At 34.8% G+C, this 20,182-nt stretch overlaps 1 protein-coding gene across 1 annotated transcript; it reads left to right on the top strand.

Annotated features, from left to right (window-relative positions):
* Positions 1-1,937: 1,937 nt before the first annotated feature.
* Positions 1,938-19,320, top strand: LOC113520466 (probable 3-hydroxyisobutyrate dehydrogenase, mitochondrial). The gene is made up of 6 exons (XM_052893988.1): positions 1,938-2,149; positions 10,407-10,589; positions 11,604-11,721; positions 15,582-15,792; positions 18,159-18,315; positions 19,137-19,320. The coding sequence occupies exons 1-6, from the start codon at positions 2,009-2,011 to the stop codon at positions 19,296-19,298; spliced, it is 972 nt and encodes a 323-aa protein (XP_052749948.1). The 5' UTR covers positions 1,938-2,008; the 3' UTR covers positions 19,299-19,320.
* Positions 19,321-20,182: the final 862 nt, after the last annotated feature.

The raw sequence follows: 20,182 nt of genomic DNA on the forward strand, positions 1-20,182 counted from the left end.
GGTAACCCCGCTCGCGCTATTGGTATACACTGGCGGGGCACCAGTGAGGTGTGATTGGTGAGGATGAAAAAGCAGGTCAGTGGCAAACCCATCGTGGCAAATTCAACAACAAATTCGTCATGATAGTTTCCAGGGGGAACTGCGTGGAGGTCGACCTGATAGAGTATATTGATTGTAATGGGGACCAATTTCCCCATCACTAACAATCCTTACCACTAGGTATACTTATCCATATTTAATTTCAGATAGGTAACTATGGAATGGTCGTTACCTCGTCGGCGCTATTGGTATACTCTGGCGAGGCTTCCGCGAAAAATGATAGGTGAGGATGAAAGCAGATCAGTTGGCCCATTGTGACGAATCAACAAGAAATAACCACGTTCCCAGGGGGAACCGCGTGGAGGTCAACCTGTTAGGTTATATTGTTAGCAGTGGGGCAGTTAGACTCCATTATTAACAATCCCTTTCCCCCACTTTTCTATATTTGCAATTGCTTATCTTTATTAATATTATAAATGTGAAAGTGTTTTTTTTACTTGTACTTCTTAGCGCTTCAAGGGCTTTATCAATCACAATATTTGTGGTATACACGTATTATAGAGTACAAAATATCCCATAGGATGAAGAAAGACATAGACTATTTTGTTACTACATTAAATGTTAAAATAAGTTACCGAAGGATATTTCGGATCTGCCTTTTAATAAATTTAAAACTGTTATTAAAAACACTTATTGAACAAAGCCACACACAAAAGACAAAAAAAATACATAAAAAGACAAAAAAAAACACACACAAAAAAAAACAAACAAACACACTAAAGACTAAATGATTACTTGGATAACAAACGTGCATGGTGTTTTTTTAATGGGTGATAATGGAATGGTTATCCCGCCTGCACTATCGGTATACTCTGACAAGATACCAGTGAGATGATAGGTGACGACGAAAGCAGGTCAGTTGGCCTACCATGATGAATTCGACATGAATTAACCATGATGGTTTCCAGGGGGAACCGCGTGGAGGTCGACATGAGAGGGTATATTGCTAGCAATGGGGCTATTAGGCCTCATTACTAACAATCCCATTCCCCCCATGCATGGTGTTAGTCGATCATGCCCGTGCATTTTAACGCCCATATAATTTTAGACATAGTACATTTAATATATAACATAATGTTAATAGAGATTTAAAAGAGTAACTGTTGAGTTTCTTGCAGGCTCTTCTCAACAGATAACAACTTTCCGAACCCTGCAGTAGATTTTAAAAAAATCGTTTAAAAATGCTTGTAAACAAGTATATTTGAATAAAGATGATTTGGATTTGTATTTCAGTTTAAATTTGTATCTTAGTAAATGAAAATATCTTAGTTACATGGACGAAGTTGCGGGTAAAAGCTAATCTACAATAATGCATAGGTAGACTACGAGTGGCTATAAAAGGCGGCCGTGAACCACTGCATTTATTGCCATAGTGCAAGTGCACTGGTTTGAATAAATCCACTGCACCGAATGTTATTTTACAGATGTAGTCCAAATTTTAACAGGGCCTTCAAATACTATATATTAATATGTATATTTATTTACTGAAAAACACACACAAGTGTAACCCCGGTTTTTTAAAGTAACTAAATCGATCGAGCACTGCACGCATGAAGCAACAAAAAAGGGAATGAATAAGAAAAATACAGAATTAAAAGTAAAATATTTGACTAAAATGCAAGTTGTCCGTAAAAGATTGCTTTTAGCGATAAAGCCGCTTTTTGTATATGCACATACTTCTTGTATACATCTGTATTGTGCGCAATAAAGAGTTTATTATTATTATTAAAATGTTGCCTTCTCATCAATACAATACTTATTCAAAATATATGTCAATATTAATGGCACAACATGCCCATTTTAATATAACATAACAATTGATAAAGAGACTGGCATACGTAAAAATAATAAACAAGCAGTTTGTGTCGCGCCTGCGCCGCGTCCGCACGTCTTTAAATAAAAATACAAAATGGCGGCGCGTACTATCCTAAACACACAGTGTTTGTTCACATTGTCGAGACGTGCATACAGCTCGACAGGGGACAAGAATGTTGCATTCCTTGGCCTTGGAAACATGGGAGGGTATATGGCGGCGAATTTAGTCAAAAAGGTAACGTTCGGATGTTTGGAATGCTTGTTGAATTGTTCACTGAATAACTTATTTGTTATGTATGTTTACAAGTGTATTTGTATGGGAATGTATGAAATACTACTTACTATGTCATAAACAACGGTAATGTTTTTCTATTTTTATTATGAAAATTAACTGTTTCGTAATTTATTATCGGACTTATTAAATAAATGACAATGACTTAACAAATTAATGCTTAATGTAAACCCATATTAAATTATACATTAATTGAAACTATAAAGTGCATTTAGACAAGTCGATTAGGTACTAAACCGGTTTCTGTATATTATTCTTAGCAATATTTCTTTTTATATTCCTTGTTTTATATGAATAATTGGCTTTTAATAACTGGGATAAAAAGTAGTCTACATTCTTCACAATCCCATGTAGTTAGGGGGTAAAGGGATTGTTAGCAATGGAGTTTGACAGCCCCATTGTTAGCAATATGCCCTATTAGGTCGACCTCCACGTGGTTCCCCCTGGAAACCATCGTGAACAATTCTTATTGAATTCGTCACGATGGGCTAACTGACCTGCTTCATCCTCACCTATCATCCCTCACTGGTGCCCCGCTGGTGTATACCGATAGCGCGGGTTGGCGTTACCATTCAATTATCGCCCTTTAAAAAAAATCCCATGTAGTACGTGTACCTATACTAAATTTCACAGTGATTGGTTCAACCGGTAAGACGTTATAAAGTAACAAACAAACTCACTTTCACATTTATAATATTAAAGAAATAATAAGATTTTATTTTATTTACTTTTTTATTTATTTTTTTATATACACATATTTTTAAAGTACATATTGAATACTGTATTTGTTTATTTATTCATAAAAATATTTATTTTATTTTATTACCCGATTCGGTATTGTAGTTGTAAGCATATTTAAAATTCTTTTTTATTTTATACTGAACAACTAAACAACCGGATAGATATAGGAGTATATATAATACTGGATTATTTAGAAAACCTATATATGATATTCTGAAAGATTCGTTTATTATCTCCATCGAGATTCGAACTCGGGACCTCCGTTATTTTGTTTGAGGTCCTCGGGACTTCAAGTAAAACGTTCAGACTACTAGTTAATTATTTTTTAAAAAGTAATTTATATGAATTTACTTTTAATTAAAACTCCAATTTTATATGATTGTTAAAAAATAAATTTGTCAATTTTTTATAAATTAAAATATATTACTAATGTCTGTAAAAACATTTCATTTAAAATTGGACAGGTGATTTAGTAATTGCAAACAGTTATAGAATTAATTCGCCATGTAGCCCCAGATTAGAACGGATCACATCTTCCTTTCCCGTGGGTGTCGTAAGAGGCGACTAAAGGAGGCAGTAGTGTCCCTTTGCAAACATCACGTAAGCCTAACTGCGATTGCCAACTCGCCTGCCAAGTGTGGCAACTACCAGCACAATTCCCCTTTATGGGAAAAGCCTATGTTCAACAGTGGACAGTTAACGGCCGATATAATAACAATATATTTTTTTTTTAAAAGGTACATCAACAATGTAAATACAAATATTAATTTTAATTGATATACAGGGCTTGCATCTTGCATTTACACCAATTAAAGATGTACACAACATTTTCTTAACTCATCGATTACATATTAACAGAACTGACACCACCAAAACAATAAAAAAAAACATACAAGTGTTAACATAAAAATATTTAATAATAAATAATAATAAACAAATTCTTTAATAAAGGCAATCAGGGCCCACAAAATTTCAACAATATCAAATCAAATATAAATTATTAAAATAAAAAATTTACAACATAGAATTATTAAAACAGTGCACTCAGAATTAAAATTATTAGTTGTGGAAAAATTATGGTAGCATTAAGAGAGAATTTTTAGTATTTTAATTTTAATATAATTATTACTAGAGTCGAACGATTCTAGTGACAGATCTGCCAATGAGTACGAGCCTACGTAGTATTACAATATAAAAAATCGATAACCTTTACTACTGATTGATAACAAACCGACAGATAATAAAGCGAAGTCAATAAGGTTTCCGTTTCAATTCTTCGAAAGAGACACGGTTACATAGAATAATCACTTTTAAGGATTCCCTAAACGACGTACAAAGTTTAACTATTACTATATTGGGAGGGAAAGGGATTGTTAGTAATGGAGACTGAGAATCCCATTGCTAGTAATATACCCAACCAGGTTGACTTCCACGCGGTTCCCCCTGGAAACTATCATGGTTAATTCCAGATGAATTCATCATGATGGGCTAACTGGCCTGTTTTCATTCTCATCTATCACCCTTCACTGGTGCTTCGCCAGCGTATCCCGTTAGCGCAGGCGGGGTTACCAATCCATTTTCATCTAAAAAAAAAAAAAAAACTATTACTATATTGAGTGTTCATTATAGATATTGAATATTTCTAAAATAAATGATTTTGAGAAAAAATAGGGTAGATTCTGTGTCACCATTACTCTAAACCTATGTCTTAAATTTAAATTTGATACCACAACAAAATCTTTATTAAAAAATACCGATATGAACTAATTTCCTGCCCTGAGAGAGTCCTGTCTTGACCACAATGTGGTGCAATCCACGTCGAAACGTCGGCAATAAAGAAGCAGGTATGTAGGTACTATTTACCTGCAAAGGTTTTTTTTTATCGTATTGAGTTCCGTTTGTGTATTTAAAATATGAATTAATTTTTTTTAAATAGATTTAGTACAAAATTATAACAATTTTAATTTATGATGGTTCATAAAATAATAATTTTCCGAAATTATCAAAACAAAATACATATTACGTTAAGAGATAAATTTAGAGAACCTGAGAAAAAATACTTCAGAATCGGCTCCGGTTTGAAAGAATGGCAATTGGGAAGCAGTTGTGTTTGCATGGCTGTGTTTCGGTTTGAAGAGTGGGATATGGCGTGAATTTACAGGGTACAGAGGTATAACACCTGAGTTCTCAGGAATGGCAACGCATGGGAGGTATCATGAGCGAAACAGTATACTCTGTTATGTCCATGGTACTGCTCATGTCTATAGGCGACGGTTACCACTTTCCATCAGGTGGGCCGTCAGCTCGTTTGCCATTCTCAGTTTTATAAAAAAAAAAGAAGAGAACCCGAGTTCATAAGATACCTCAGGGTACAGAGGTATAACACCTGAGTCCTCAGGAATGGCAACGCATGGGGGGTATCATGGGCGAAACAGTATACTCTGTTATGTCCATGGTACTGCTCATGTCTATAGGCGATGGTTAGGTGGTGGTCACTTTATTTGCCATTTCGAGTTACAAATATACTATTAAATAAGATAATTATTTAAAAGATCATTTCAGAATTGTACGCAATGATGGAGGTCTTTATCTGTGAACAGTACATAAATAATGATTACAGAGTCAAGTAAATATTAAGACATAAAGTTATTTTCTTATCAACTTAAATTTGTAAATAAATGTTATCAAATTACTTATTATAAATAATATAATGTACATAGATAAGTAATATGAAATTGCTAATAAATATATAGGTGACCGTATCCATGCTATAACGCCTTGTCTCTGTCCGATCTTGGTATAGTTACTAGAAACAGTTTGAGATTGATCATGACTGCAACGGAACTGTCTGGACTGCATTCATAGGAATATACAAATGTTTCTTTAGTGTTTAATAAAACTATGTAATCATCTTTCAGCAACAGTATTTTAATTTTAAATTAGAAAATATTCTAGTTTATAAATTAAGTAATCATAGATTAAGAATAATAGCACTGTATTCTTTTTCTACGGTTTTGATAGATGGCCATTGACATTTAATATTTATTTTTTATTTTTGGATAACAAAAATGAGATGGTAGCCCGCCCTGCGCTACTCGTATCGATTTATGCTGGCGAGGTACCAGTGAAGTATAAGAGATGAGGATGAAAGCAGGTCAGTTAGGCCACCGTAATGATGTCCACAAGAATTAACTACAATGATTTCTTGGGAGAACCACGTAGAGGTCGATTCGATAGCTTATATTGCTAATAATTACTACACTAATAACCCCTTACACCCCATACACATACGTGTCCGATTCGACCTTGACTGGTTGCGTTTTCTTAAATACAAAAACAAAATGACAGTTGCATTTTATAAATAGCGTATCTTGGCTCGCAGTGGGCGTATCATGCAATCACAATATATTGTCTATGGCGGCGTAATATGATTCATAATGTATTTTAAAAATCTTTTTATGTTTATGATGTTATATACATATGTATATTAAATTAGCTTTTATGTGAAGCATTTCATCAGAAATTATTATTTTATTTTTTCATATTACACTTTTTCTTATTGTTATACATCTTCATTTGATGTTTTATTGATATAAATAACTTAAAGAGGAATTGCTATTATGTTCAGTCAATTATTTCTTGGACTTGTTTAAAAAAAAAACTAAAGGTTTTGATCAAAAGCTAAATAAGTTAGTTTGGATTATAGACTTTGGCTGACTGAATTTAAGACATAGACATTTTTAAATACAAAATAATTCACGTCATTGTTAGTGTTGCAAGTAATAAAAATAAATATTCTACCACTTTCTATGATTTTGATAAATATTTTAAATCCCCGTTGATCCCATTCAGTAATAACTAAATTTAATTACTTTTAATATATTTAATGTATCTCACACACATGAATAAAAAGGTTGCTATATTTAGGAAAATCGCTCTTATTCGTAAAAGTTCCGAAACGTCTCATAAACCTATTTTAGCTATTGAACTGTTTTTTTTCTTTTGTACTAAATTCTTAGTTTGAAAGAAAGTGACAAAACATTGTAATAGTTAAAATAGGTTTGTAGTAGGTTTTAGATTTTATGAATAAGGGAGTCAGTTAATACATTTATAATACAGCCAGGTAAATAATAAAGGGTTGTTTGTAAATTACTGTAGAACATATTAAATAATAACTTTTTTTCACGTATTTCGTTATATGTTAATTACCAAACAATGTCCAGCCATTTACTTTACATAACGTCTCCGCCATATTGAATTTAGGTAACACGTTATCTCGACATTGACCTATCGAACCGTAATATTATGTAGCTGTATACCTACGTCAGGTCTCCTTGATCGAGTTCATTAATAGATACGCGACGTTTTCGCTGCATTCATCTTGGCCTCCATTTATGTGCATAAAAATAGATAATTCAAAGATCTAACTACTTTGTAACGTAAAATTTTGGAATTTTATAAATTGGTTACATAGATTTTATACAAATTTTATTTTTATTTGTAGTGACGAATCGCTTGATTCAAATATCAAAATAAATAAATATAATTATCATTAATTCCTAACTAATTAAGATTGTGAATATGAAAATGAGTACGTTTGTTTGTTTGTACCGCTAAGCGACTTAACAGCTTAACATGAGTTTAACTAATCACTATTCGCTCATTATCAGTGCATAGACAGCCCTCATATCAGTTGCATCCATTTATAAGACAGATGGCACCACATGTCTTGTTAATATCATACCCATGTAATCTAAGTCTACCTAATTATAATGAATCTTTACGACTGGGTATTTAAGTGATATACATTTATTATATGTTAATTCAAACTTGTTATTTGCATTGTCTATCTTTAATTCTTACTTAAGTTTGTTAAGAAAGCGGCGACGTGGAAGAATCACCTTTAAAAGCGGATCACAGGGTAATTTCCCAAGAAATGTTAAATCAAAGATTTATTTAGGCTAAAAATTGCGGAGTGGACCCATTGAAAGTAACGTTTACAGAAATTTAAATTTAAAATCGTTTCAATTCATTCAAAGATTATGGTAAATTATGCAGATGAACGTTCCTTCTGAAATATTTTAATTTCGTCGCGGGTGGAAATGAAAACACGTTGTATTGACTTTTACTTGGGTTTGTATTCAATTTAAATTTCATATTAAATGGTTTACAATAGGAAATATCAATTTCCTTACTCTCTAGCTGGGCTATGCTGTTATAAACTTATGGACTCGGGTTCCATTCTTGGTCGGGTCAGTTAAGAAAAATTTGCTTTCTTAATCTTTTTTTAATGGATGGCTATAGAAGAATACAGTGTAATAGTGGCCGTGTGGTTCTGGCATAGAATAGACCACACCTTCCTATCCTGTGGGTATCGTAAGAGCCGACTAAAGGAGAGCGAGGGATGGGCAGCAGCGTCCCTTTTAAAATATCTCTTAAGCCCTGACTGCGGTTGCCAATACTCCTGCCAAGCGTGGCAACTACTGGCAAAACCGGGATGAATGTATAAATGACTATACTTCATTTGCATTATATAATATAGGGAATAAGCAAGACAATTAATAAACGTAACGATACAGTTGTAAATTTGCAGTAAGGCGGTCTTATTGCTGAGAACAAGTTTTTCAAGACAACTTCAGAGTAATGGACTAATTGTTGTACAAGTAGGTAATAAAAATAATTAATATAATATAATATTGTATATATATATATATATATATATATATATATGTACAATATGACGTAGAAGATCAGTCGGCCCATCGTGATGAATACAACAATAAATCAATCATTATTGTTTCCGGGGGGAACCGCGTGAAGTGAACCTAATAGGGTATATTGCTAGCAATGGGATTCAATCCCTTCTCCCCCGACCCCTCCTAAATTGGGTTAGGTATTATATTGGGTTGTTTGGTACCTCAAAACATAGGGTATCATAGTTTAGAACCAAACAATTGGTGTGATTAAGTGGCACTTATTATTAATTGGCCATCGTTGAATCGTTAACTGTTGGAGTAGTTACGTACTAGAATGGAGAGAGAGAATTGGCAAACGTAGTGTAAAGTTTATTTATTTATTTATTTAAGGAACACCAACAGCATATTGCATTATAACATATAGGTATAACAACATTAAATACAATACAATATTAATGCACATGCCTATTATAGGTATTCACAGCATTCACTTTAACATAATTATACAGTGTAAGAAATTTAAGTAAATAACAAAAATAAACATATAATCTAAGTTGTGAGCAATATCAGAAAATAAGATTATGAATGAATTAAATAAAAAAAAAATATTAAAAAAATATATATTATGACAATTAGAGTTAATTTTCATAAGATTGTCGTACAAAGTGCTTCAGCTATTTATTCCTGTAGGAATTCGAATTATCGTACACTATATCAATTTTAGGTAATTTGGCATTAATTTCATTGTATGACGCACTAATTCTGGCCAGAGGTTGATGCAGTCCTAGCTTTGTTCTGCAGCGCGGTAAGCTAAATGTTCTAGTTATAGGGTGTCGAGGATAATTTAGAGGTACCGTTAATTGGATTGAACTCAGTAAATCTGCACAATGAATTTTATTATTGAGAATTTTATGAATAAACATTAAATCTGCAATCATACGATAAAGTTAAAGTGATTGGCCACTAAACAAAATTAATATTTATATATAAAATGTTTTTTTATTATTAAGGTTTTTATTGATTATTTTGTAAATAATAGTACATTACTGCAGCGGCCAGCAACTGAGGCAATGCGTGAGTCCATCAATGCATAGTTGTGGCTTGTATAGTGCTTTTCTCAAACAATGCGCGGAAATCAAAAACACAATTTTACTTTTTAAGTTCAATGACGTATAACGAACAATAATATTTTTTCGCGCGCTATAATGTTCCTTTGTTTTTTTTCAATAAACAGCTTGCAAGCCAGTTCGAAATTTAAATAAAACCTTTTATTAGTTACCTCTTTGATAGCCATGTTTCGAAGGAAAAGGTCATTCTATTTTTAAATTACAGGACAGATATGAGTTTACATAGTAATTTATCTGGCCGCAAAACACGACAGATATGGATTTTCATACAACTTTTGCCGGCCGCTGCTTGCATGTATCTGGGCAGTACGGCAATTTTGATTTATCTCGAAGAAGATTGTCAAAATAATGCTCACATTTCCAAGCATATTTGAGAAAAAATAATGTAAAGTTTCTACATTGGCGAGTGGATAGGCAGATCCAAAATATCCTTGGGTATCTTATAATAACATTTAATGTCCATTCCCATAAAAGACCTATTAACTTTTATGAACGATACTTCGAAATGATAAGTTTGAATTTGTATCTAGTGTTAAGATTATGTTTTTGTTCAAGTAAACTCCCTCTGGGACCACACGGCGAACTTTCTTTTATAATATTATGTCTCGAATGTAATATACATATTTTCATTTCCAGGGTTTCACTGTACGAGGTTATGATCCTTCGAAGGAGGCGTTGGCAGCCGCAGCTAAGGATGGTATCACAGGCGCTAACTCCATCGCGGCGGCTGTAGATGGCGTGGATGTGGTAGTCTCCATATTGCCCAGCAACAAAGTGGTGTTAGACGTTTATCTTGGAAATGATGGCGTAGTTAAACATGTGAGTTTATCTTTAAGTAAGTTTAACGACGGTAGTGCTATTGTGGTTTGACTCATCGTTTTATCTTTCAATAGTTGCGGGTTCGATTCCTGTACAATAGATAGATAGATAGATATATAATTTATTTGCATCACTTACAGCACACAAATAACGTCACATATTGGTAGATATTTAAAAAAAGAAATAAAACAATACAATTTATTAAAAAAAAAAAACAAAAATAAATATGTATATAAAAGAGGTAACATAATTTTTCGTGAATATGCCACCGGAATTTATATTTATTGATATATCTTTTTGTATTGGTTTGAGGTTTTTTCTATGAATAATTAATTAGGTATGTATTTAAAGTGTTTAATATGTATATAAGTTATATAGTTGTCAATCAATCATGGACATCTCTTTGCCCGCCCTATGTTGTGTGGGCGGGCGAGGTAGGGGCCTCGGGGTAAACCCCTCTACCCCGGCTTCAACTCCGGAGGCGACTACCTCCGGGTCACTGGGTTCTTCAGTCGGCATACACTGATGGTCTGTGTGGCGTGGGATATATAGTTGTTATAAAACAACCGACTTTGTTTACTTTACTAGATGGCGTTTTTTTAATAGATGATAATGGAATGGTAACCCTGCCCGCGCCATCGGTATACACCGGCGGGGCACCAGTGAAAGATGATAGGTGATGACGAAGCAGGTCAGTTAGCCCATCGTGACTAATTCAACAAGATTTGTTCACGATGGTTTCCAGGGGGAATCGCGTGGAGGTCGACCTGACAGGATATATTGTTAGCAATGGGGCTGTCATACTCCATTGCCAACAATCCCTTTCCCCCCTATAGTATAGATATTAGGTTATACCAAAAAATTTACACAGGCGGAAAATCTTAAACCTTAAAGTGAATCCCCTAAATTTACCAATGTATGCAGTCAATATATGCAAATAGCTAAACCATTGAATCGAATTAGATGGAGTTTTTGATAGCGTGCCAGTTTTAATTGAAGTTGCATATTTTCTAGGCTCCCAAAGGCTCACTCCTAATTGACTCCAGCACGGTGGACCCGAACGTGCCCAAGCAGATATTCCCGGTGGCAATTGAGAGTGGAGTAGGCTTCATCGATGCACCGGTATCGGGAGGTGAGGACGTCATATTGCACGTTTAAAAAAATTTTTGCTTTTAAAATAGAACCCATTAACTTGCCTCTTAAAATAGAACCTTATATTTAAGGTGAGATGTTCCATTATGGTTTCCAATGGGGACCGCGTGGAGGTCGACCTAATAGAGCATATCGCTAACAATGGGGGCGTTGAACTTTATTTTTCTGTTCCCCCTTTTCTTACTTGTAGAATCTAATATTTAAGGGGAAGTGTTCCACGATGGATACAAAATCAGCGTGGAGCTCGACCTGACAGGGTATATTGCTAGCAATGGGTAGTAACCGCTTTATTATTATTATTTTAGCTTTTTACTTTAGTCCATTGTATAATAAACGTAAGCCTTCCTCAAAAGAAGAGTTTTGCTAGTAGTTGCCACGCTTGGCAGGCGGGTTGGCAACCGCAGTTAGGCTTTTAGAGATGCTTTAAGAGGGATGCTGCTGCCTATCCCTCGCCCTCCCTTTGTCGCTTCTTACGCGTCCATGGGAAAGGAAGGGGTGGCCTATTCTACGCCGGGACCATACGGCGATCGTTTCATTACTAACAATTATATATTTATTTATAATTTAAAATAATTACATTACAATTTCCATTATTTATATTATGTTATTATTCATATTGTTAATATTTTTACTTATTTAATGACATTTAATAATTTAATTATATTTTAATGTCTATCAAACACAAGGCACGCTGTGGTCGCCTATAAATGTAAGAACAGTAACATCTAATCTGCCAGTGTATTGTATTGAAATGTTTAGCTGTATCTTATGTTGGTAATCCTATAAATAAATAAATAAATATACATTCCCATATCGTAAGGTTTATTTTAATTAGTTCTTACATAATGTAATATTAAATACTATGTAATTGTTATGTGAAGATAACAGCATATTTTATCATTTGAGTGAAGTTCATACTTATGTTAGACATAATATTATTTATCAATTACATTGTCAGCTGACATCGCCGTAGGTTAAACATCTGATTCTATGTTACCAAGTGATTTTTTATACATGAAATATATTTATATAGTTTTTTTTCATACGACTTAGAATGGCAAACAAGCTGACGGCCCACCTGATGGAGAGTGGTAACCGTCGCCTGTAGACATGAGCAGTACCGTGGACATAACAGAGTATACTGTTTCGTCCATGATACCCCCCATGCGTTGCCATTCTTGAGGACTCAGGTGTTATTCCTCTGTGCCCTGTAAATTCACGTAATATCCCACCCTTCAAACCGGAACACAGCCATGAAAACACAACTGCTTCACGGTAGAAACACGAATGGGACAGAGGTTCCCAAGCAATCGACTTTTATACAAAGTCTCCCTCTGGTGCCTCTATGCCACCCCTTCCTTTCTAATGGATAAGAGGCTACTAAAGGAGGGTGAGGGATGGGCAGCAGCGTCTCCTCAAAACATCACCAAAACCTAACTGCCTGCCAAGCGTGGCAATCACTGGTAAAACTGGCCTATCTTGAGCAGTGGTCAGTTAACGGCTGTGTTATCACTGTATATTATAATATAACCTTATAACCTTCTACTTACGATAATTATTCGTTATCATTGTAGTAAATTACTTATAAATTGTTATGTAATATTTAAAATCAATGTTACATAGTAAATACATATACACAGTCCACATGAGCTCGTTAAAGCTGGGTTCACAAGTGTGTAAAGTCCAATGTAATGTATCCTGTAATGTATTAGAATTGTATTTCAGCATAAAATGCGATTTTGCTGTTGACAGAAAGTTCTTTTTTTCGCGATGGTACATTCTTTTTGGAATATTATCTGTTTATTAGAAATCAACGGCGTTACAGTCAATAATTACAGAATAATATTTAAAATGTTAAAGCTAATAACAGGTTTCTTATTATTATAAAAGTATAGTACAGTTTGCGCAAAAAATGGAAATGCTGACGTGTCATCACAAGACACGCAAGTACATATATTTACTAATGTATGTTGCAATGGCAGCCTGTTTGCTCATTGCTGATAATTCCTTTCTCCTTCTATATTCAGATTAGTAAAATGTCAAATTAGACTAAAAGAATAAAGAGTACAGAACAAGAGTTATTATATAATTAGAGCTAAATAATGCTTAAAAAAGCTAAAAGCTAAAAAAAAATATAAACTCAGGTAGGACCTATCGACCAGAGATTTACATTAAAAAAATATTGGACAAAATTTCTAACAAGCACTGTCAGGCAACGAAAAATTAAAAATTATTTCGAAAATACTCTTATCGTGTTAACACAAAACAAAATTTGATAGAATAGGGGAAGAACGGGGATTCGCTCACTCGTTCTAATTTATTCTTTACGCGGACGTAAATGTTGATTCACATTATTTGCGCTACATTACACCGCGCGTTACATTACACTCATGTGTACACAGCTTTACGCACTTTCTATTTATCATGTACTATCACCATCAACCGGGCGGTATCAGATATGTAATTTCGATACCGTATCTCTACCCCCAGGTCAGTAAATTGTCAAGATTGATATAGTTGATAATTGTGTATCTATTTTGACCGGTGATAGCTCTGATTTATTACAATATGTTGTGCTGGGGGGAAAGGAATTGTTAGTAATGGAGACTGAGAATCCCTTTGCTAGCAATATACTTAACCAGGTCGACCTCCACGTGGCCCCCCTGGAAACCATAGTGATGCTTTCCAGGTGTATTCATCATGATGGGCTAACTGACCTGCCTTTTCATTCTTACGGATTGTGCTCAGTGGAATTATTCAATATGATGCCTACGGCCACTTTCTATCATCGTACGGCTCGCCATCGACAAGGAGTTCACCCTCATACCTTACAGTCTAAATGGTCGCGTACAACGCGGTTTCAGAGATGCTTTCTCCCACGAACACTCAGGTTATGGAATGAGCTCCCTGCCGAGGTTTTCCCAAGAGACTACAGCATGGGGTTCTTCAAAAGGGGGATAAAGAGGTTTCTTCAGGGTCGGCAACGCGCGCGTAATACCTCTGGTATTCCAGTCGTTCATAGGCTACGGTAACCGCTTACCATCAGGTGGGCCGTAAGCTTGTTTGCCACCTCAGTGGTATAAAAAAAAATTCTTACGTATCTTTCTTCACTGGTGCCCCTTCAGCGTATATCATTTCGTTTCATTCATTAAACAAAAAAAAAATGTTGTACTGTCGTATGTTAAATATAGATACAGTATAAACCTACAGTTTTATATAATAAATAGAATAATCATCATATCAGGCCATTGACCGTCCACTGCTGAACATAAGCCATCCCTATAAATGGGGATTAAAAATAAATAGAATAATTTATATGTTTTAAAAATATTTGTGTAAATAAAAAATTAGTTTAGAGTTTTTAGGGTTAAACAGCTAATTAAAAATTACCCTAGCAACCCTATTAATGCGAGCGCACTCAGATGAATTTTTATGACTTTTTTTTTATTGAAAACTATCTACAATTGTAGCAAACCAAAAATATTGGTTTAAAAATAAACTACTAAAAAAACTAGATTTTGAGTACAGAGGAATAACATCTGGGTCCTCAGGAATGGCAACGCATGAGGGTATCATGGGCAAAACAGTATACACTGTTATGTTCATGGTACTGCTCATGTCTATAGGCGACGGTTACCACTTTCCATCAGGTGGGCCGTAAGCTTGTTTGCCATTCTAAGTTGTATAAAAAAAAATTACACTAACGTCCTAAAAAGTTGAATATAGTAACAACTCAACAGCTTCTACTTCTGTGATGTAATTTTGTGAAATGTATATAATCTAGAACTTTCTAGATAATTTTAGAATGCTTTTAGAAAAATCTGTATACCTTTTTTTCAGGTGTGATGGGAGCCCAAAACGCCACTCTCGCATTCATGGCTGGGGGCCGTAAGTCAGACTTCGACAGGTCCGTTCCCTTGCTGAAGGCTATGGGGGCGAAGCAGTATCACTGCGGAGACATTGGCTCAGGCCAGGTGGCCAAGTTGACCAACAATATGTTGATGGGCATCACTGGCATGGCTACTGCTGAGTGCATGAATATGGGTATAAAGTGAGTATCAGCCATTAACTGTGCACTGCTGAATATAGCTTCTCCCATAGGGTGGGGGGGGGGATTATTGCCAGTAATTGCTACATTTGACAGGCGGGATGGCAATCGCAGTTTGGCTTTTGGTTATGTTTTAAAAGGACGCTGTTGCTCATCCTTCTACCATAAGTTCTCTTAGTCTCCACTTACGACATCCATGGGAAAGGAAGGGGTGGCCTATTCTATGCTAGGACTTACATGAATACATAAATAATTAACATATCTCGGTGACGCGGACAAAGTCGCAGGTAACAGCTAATAATATTGTAAATGTGTGTTTGTTACCTATTGGCGCCTTAACTGCTCATCGATTGTTCTGAAATTTGGTATACAAGTATTAAATGGGATGCCCATGCTAGCAATATGCCCTATCAGAGGTCGACCTCTACTCGTACCCCTTTGGAAACCATCGTGAACAATTCTTGTTGAATTCGTCACGACGGGCTAACTGACCTGTTTCATCCTCACCTACCATCCTTCACTGGTGCCCCGCCGGTGTATACCGAAAGCGCGGGTGGGGTTGCCATTTCATTACCACCCATTAAAAAAAACCAGTAATCAACATAACATTTAATAAAAATTCCAGTTATGCGGTCGAGGTCGCGGGTAAAAACTAGTGTTATAACATGTAGTATAACACGTAGACGCAACGTACACGAAAACATTTTTTTGTATCGGGGTGTACAAATTTGATTTTCGCAGCGGAACGAATTAGCATTTCGTCGTACGACGGAAAACAAATCATGTTATTGAGTTAATAAACTTGACAAAGCTTTGAAAATACGGAGACTCGTCTCTGTTTACAGATTTTATATTATTACGCTGTATATTAATGGATTTTTCCAATCATATTTACATATAATTTAAATGGAAAATTTTATTTTGTTTGATAACATCGTCACGCAGCGAGGCGGCTTAATGACAATTTTATATTTTTAAAATATACCTAATGATACATAAATGGAAATCAATTGCCGAATGTATGTAAGCGATTTACTTTAAAATCTCTGCTTTTTTTTGGCTAATTATTTTCCAGCTGACTTCAAAATGAAGACGGTTCTTAATTGGATTTTTTTTTATGTTTTATACCTCATAACTCCATTATTTCTAAACCGATTTGGAAAAATATTTTATTATCTTTTTTTTATACCACTGAGGTGGAAAACAAGCTTACGACCCACCTGATAGTAAGCGGTTACCGTAGCCTATGAATGCCTGCAATACTGATGGAAAGATGATACCCCCTATACGTTGCCATTCCTGAGGACTCAGGTGTTATTCCTCTGTGCCCTGTAAATTCATGCCATATCCCACCCTTCAAACCGAAACACAGCCATACAAACACAACTGCTTCACTAACGTGAAGCAGTTGTGTTTGCATGACAATTAATGTCTAATGGGACAGAGGCAAAAATCAATAGACTTTTGTACAAAGTCTTCCTTTGATAAATCTGGTTTTTATGAAAGAAAATGTTTGAAAAATTGTACGGAAAAGTGAAAAAATAATACACCTGTATGAAACCGGGGCGAGTAGCTAATCAGTTGTAATATTTATGTCTAACTCTAGTTCGAAATTCAAATACTGGTTTTGAATAGGCCGTATTTATTCAGAATGTTATTTTGAATAACGTCTAAATGGTTGAATAGATTTAGTTCAAAGAGATTCTATATGAAGCCTGATGAACTGGATCTAACCTACTTAGGTTATACACTTGGGAAATATAGGTAGTAAAAATATAAAACTAGTTTAGGTCTGCGTCTTTATCCACGTTTAGCTTCTTCTTCATCCCAAATGGCATGTGTGCATTAAACTTCTTGACGATTCATTGGACCGTTGAAATAATAAACTTACTTAACATTTATAATATAAGGAGTCAAGTAGTTCTTTATAGTTTTTTATATTGTGACATTAGGAAATATGTATATATATATTTCCTAATGTCATATATATATATATATATATATATATATATATATATATATATATATATATATATATATATATATATATATATATATATATATATATATATATATCCCCAAATTATACCAATTTTCCCCCTTGGAGATAAGTGTGGATTTTTTCCACCTGTACCTAACATTGTGTGTCCAGTAGGAATAAATGGAATAAATATGCCACTTTTCTCTACCGATATTTTTACTAACACAAGTAACTACAGACACAAGTACAAACGAGCACACATACACATATATACACACACGAACATATGCAGCGACATACATATACACACCACACACATACAAATGTTAATGAATAGAGAATCTCTTTTTGAATGTCGTTTAAAATTATATTATATAATTTTTTTCAGAATGGGTTTAGATCCTCAAGTACTTTTGGACGTGCTGAACAACTCTTCAGCCCGCTCATGGTCTACCGAGGTCTACTGTCCTGTGCCTGGGTTAGTCCCAACAGCGCCATCTAGCAGGAACTACGACGGGGGCTTCAAGAATGAATTGATGGTCAAGGTATATCATTTTAATCCCGTCCATGTTATTTTAGATGCTGGTTGATGGTAAAAAAAGAAATAAATATTCTCACGACTACGTTCTACCCACATACTCATAATTCGTAGAGCATATAAGATTCGTTGTGTGGTCTCAGCATAGCATGGGCCATCCCTTCTTTTCCCGTCGGTGTCATAAGAGGCGACCAAGGGAACCTAATGATCGAGGGATGAGCAGCAGCGTCCTTCTTAAAACACCACCAAATCCTAACTCAATCCGCCTGCCAAGCGTAACTACTCCAGAGGGAGACTTTGTACAAAAGTCGATTGCTTGGGTACCTCTGTCCCATTCGTGTTTATACCGTGAAGCAGTTGTGTTTGCATGGCTGTGTTTCGGTTTGAAGGGTGGGATATGGCGTGAATTTACAGGGTACAGAGGAATAACATCTGAGTCCTCAGGAATGGCAACGCATGGAGGGTATCATGGGCGAAACAGTATACTCTATTATGTCCATGGTACTGCTTATGTCTATAGGCGACGGTTACCACTTTCCATCAGGTGGGCCGTCAGATTGTTTGCCATTCTAAGTTGTATAAAAAAAAACCTTTCAAGGGTGATGCCTTTATTCAGAAGTGGTCAGTTAACGGCTGATATGATGATAATGATCTCCCCTTGGAGGGGATCGCCCTACACTGCAGTTGCCTGTACGGGGTCGCCACTCAAGAAGCTTTCTTCTCCATCGGTTGTTGGTTCTTTGAGCTATGTGACCAGCCCATTGCTACTTTAGCTTGCTTATTCTTGAGGCTATATATAATTAATTTTATATCTACTTTTTTCTTCAGGATTTGGAACTGGCCAGTGGAATGGCGCTCGGTATCAGATCACCAATTCCTCTCGGGGCGGTCGCCACGCAGCTTTACCGCATTGTGCAGTCGAGAGGCTACGGACAGAAGGACTTCTCGTTTGTATACCAACTGCTTAAAGAGGAGAATCAGAAAAACTAGAATAAATCGTTAAAAAAATAGATGGCGTTGTTTAATTTTTTACGAATCACAGTGTACGAAAAACACGAAAAAGTAAAGAACGGTAAATGCCTTTAAGAAAATGAAAAATAATTAAAATGTAATTGAATGAATACATAAAATTCGTGTAATAATGATTATAATTTTAGAAATTAATCCAGAAACAGCTGCTTTGAATCTTAAAACTTAATACATAGGAACCATAAAAATAAATGTTCAGTTCGGAATTGTCAAAGTTAACAAGAAATATACACAATAAAAATTCATATTATGGCAACCCTATATTGCGGTTAATTAAAGTTGCAAGCAAACCAGGTGTATTTTATTATATTTTCGCCCAACTTTCGTTGACACCAAGTTTCGTTAAAAAGTTCTACATATGTAGAATTCAGCGGCTGATATAAAACTTAATATTGTTCATATTCAATTGTTTCATTAACTTTCGTCTATATATATATATATATATATATATATATATATATATATATATATATATATATATATATATATATATATATTTATATGTGTAACAGGAATTTTATGGGCTTACTATGTATTCCTATAATTGTTAAATGTTGTGTGTGCTTCTGGGATAAAATAATCCACCTGCCAAGCGTGACAACTTCTGGCAAAACTCTCCTAATGCTTACGTTCAGTTGTTAACAGATAACGTTAGAAATAATAATAAATAATTATTAAAAAAAAAATAAGTTCTCGTTACAAATATATACAGTTAAATCTCGATTATCCAAAAATCGATTATCCGGACAAATCAAATCGAATCGGATCCCATACAGTTGTTTCAACTGAAGCGTATCAAATATTTGGCCGCAATGAAAAGATGTGATTCATTACGTCAAAGATTA

The sequence above is a fragment of the Galleria mellonella genome, unplaced genomic scaffold, assembly GCF_026898425.1.
Source record: "Galleria mellonella isolate WM207_F2 unplaced genomic scaffold, CSIRO_AGI_GalMel_v1 utg116, whole genome shotgun sequence".
Taxonomy (NCBI): Eukaryota; Metazoa; Arthropoda; class Insecta; order Lepidoptera; family Pyralidae; genus Galleria; species Galleria mellonella.

Excerpts from the sequence above, each read along its gene's own strand:
- LOC113520466 (XM_052893988.1), top strand. The coding sequence starts at position 2,009 with ATGGCGGCGCGTACTATCCTAAACACACAGTGTTTGTTCACATTGTCG. Across the intron at positions 2,150-10,406 it reads CGGCGAATTTAGTCAAAAAG|GGTTTCACTGTACGAGGTTA; the intron begins GTAACGTTCGGA and ends TTTCATTTCCAG. Across the intron at positions 18,316-19,136 it reads AGAATGAATTGATGGTCAAG|GATTTGGAACTGGCCAGTGG; the intron begins GTATATCATTTT and ends TTTTTTCTTCAG.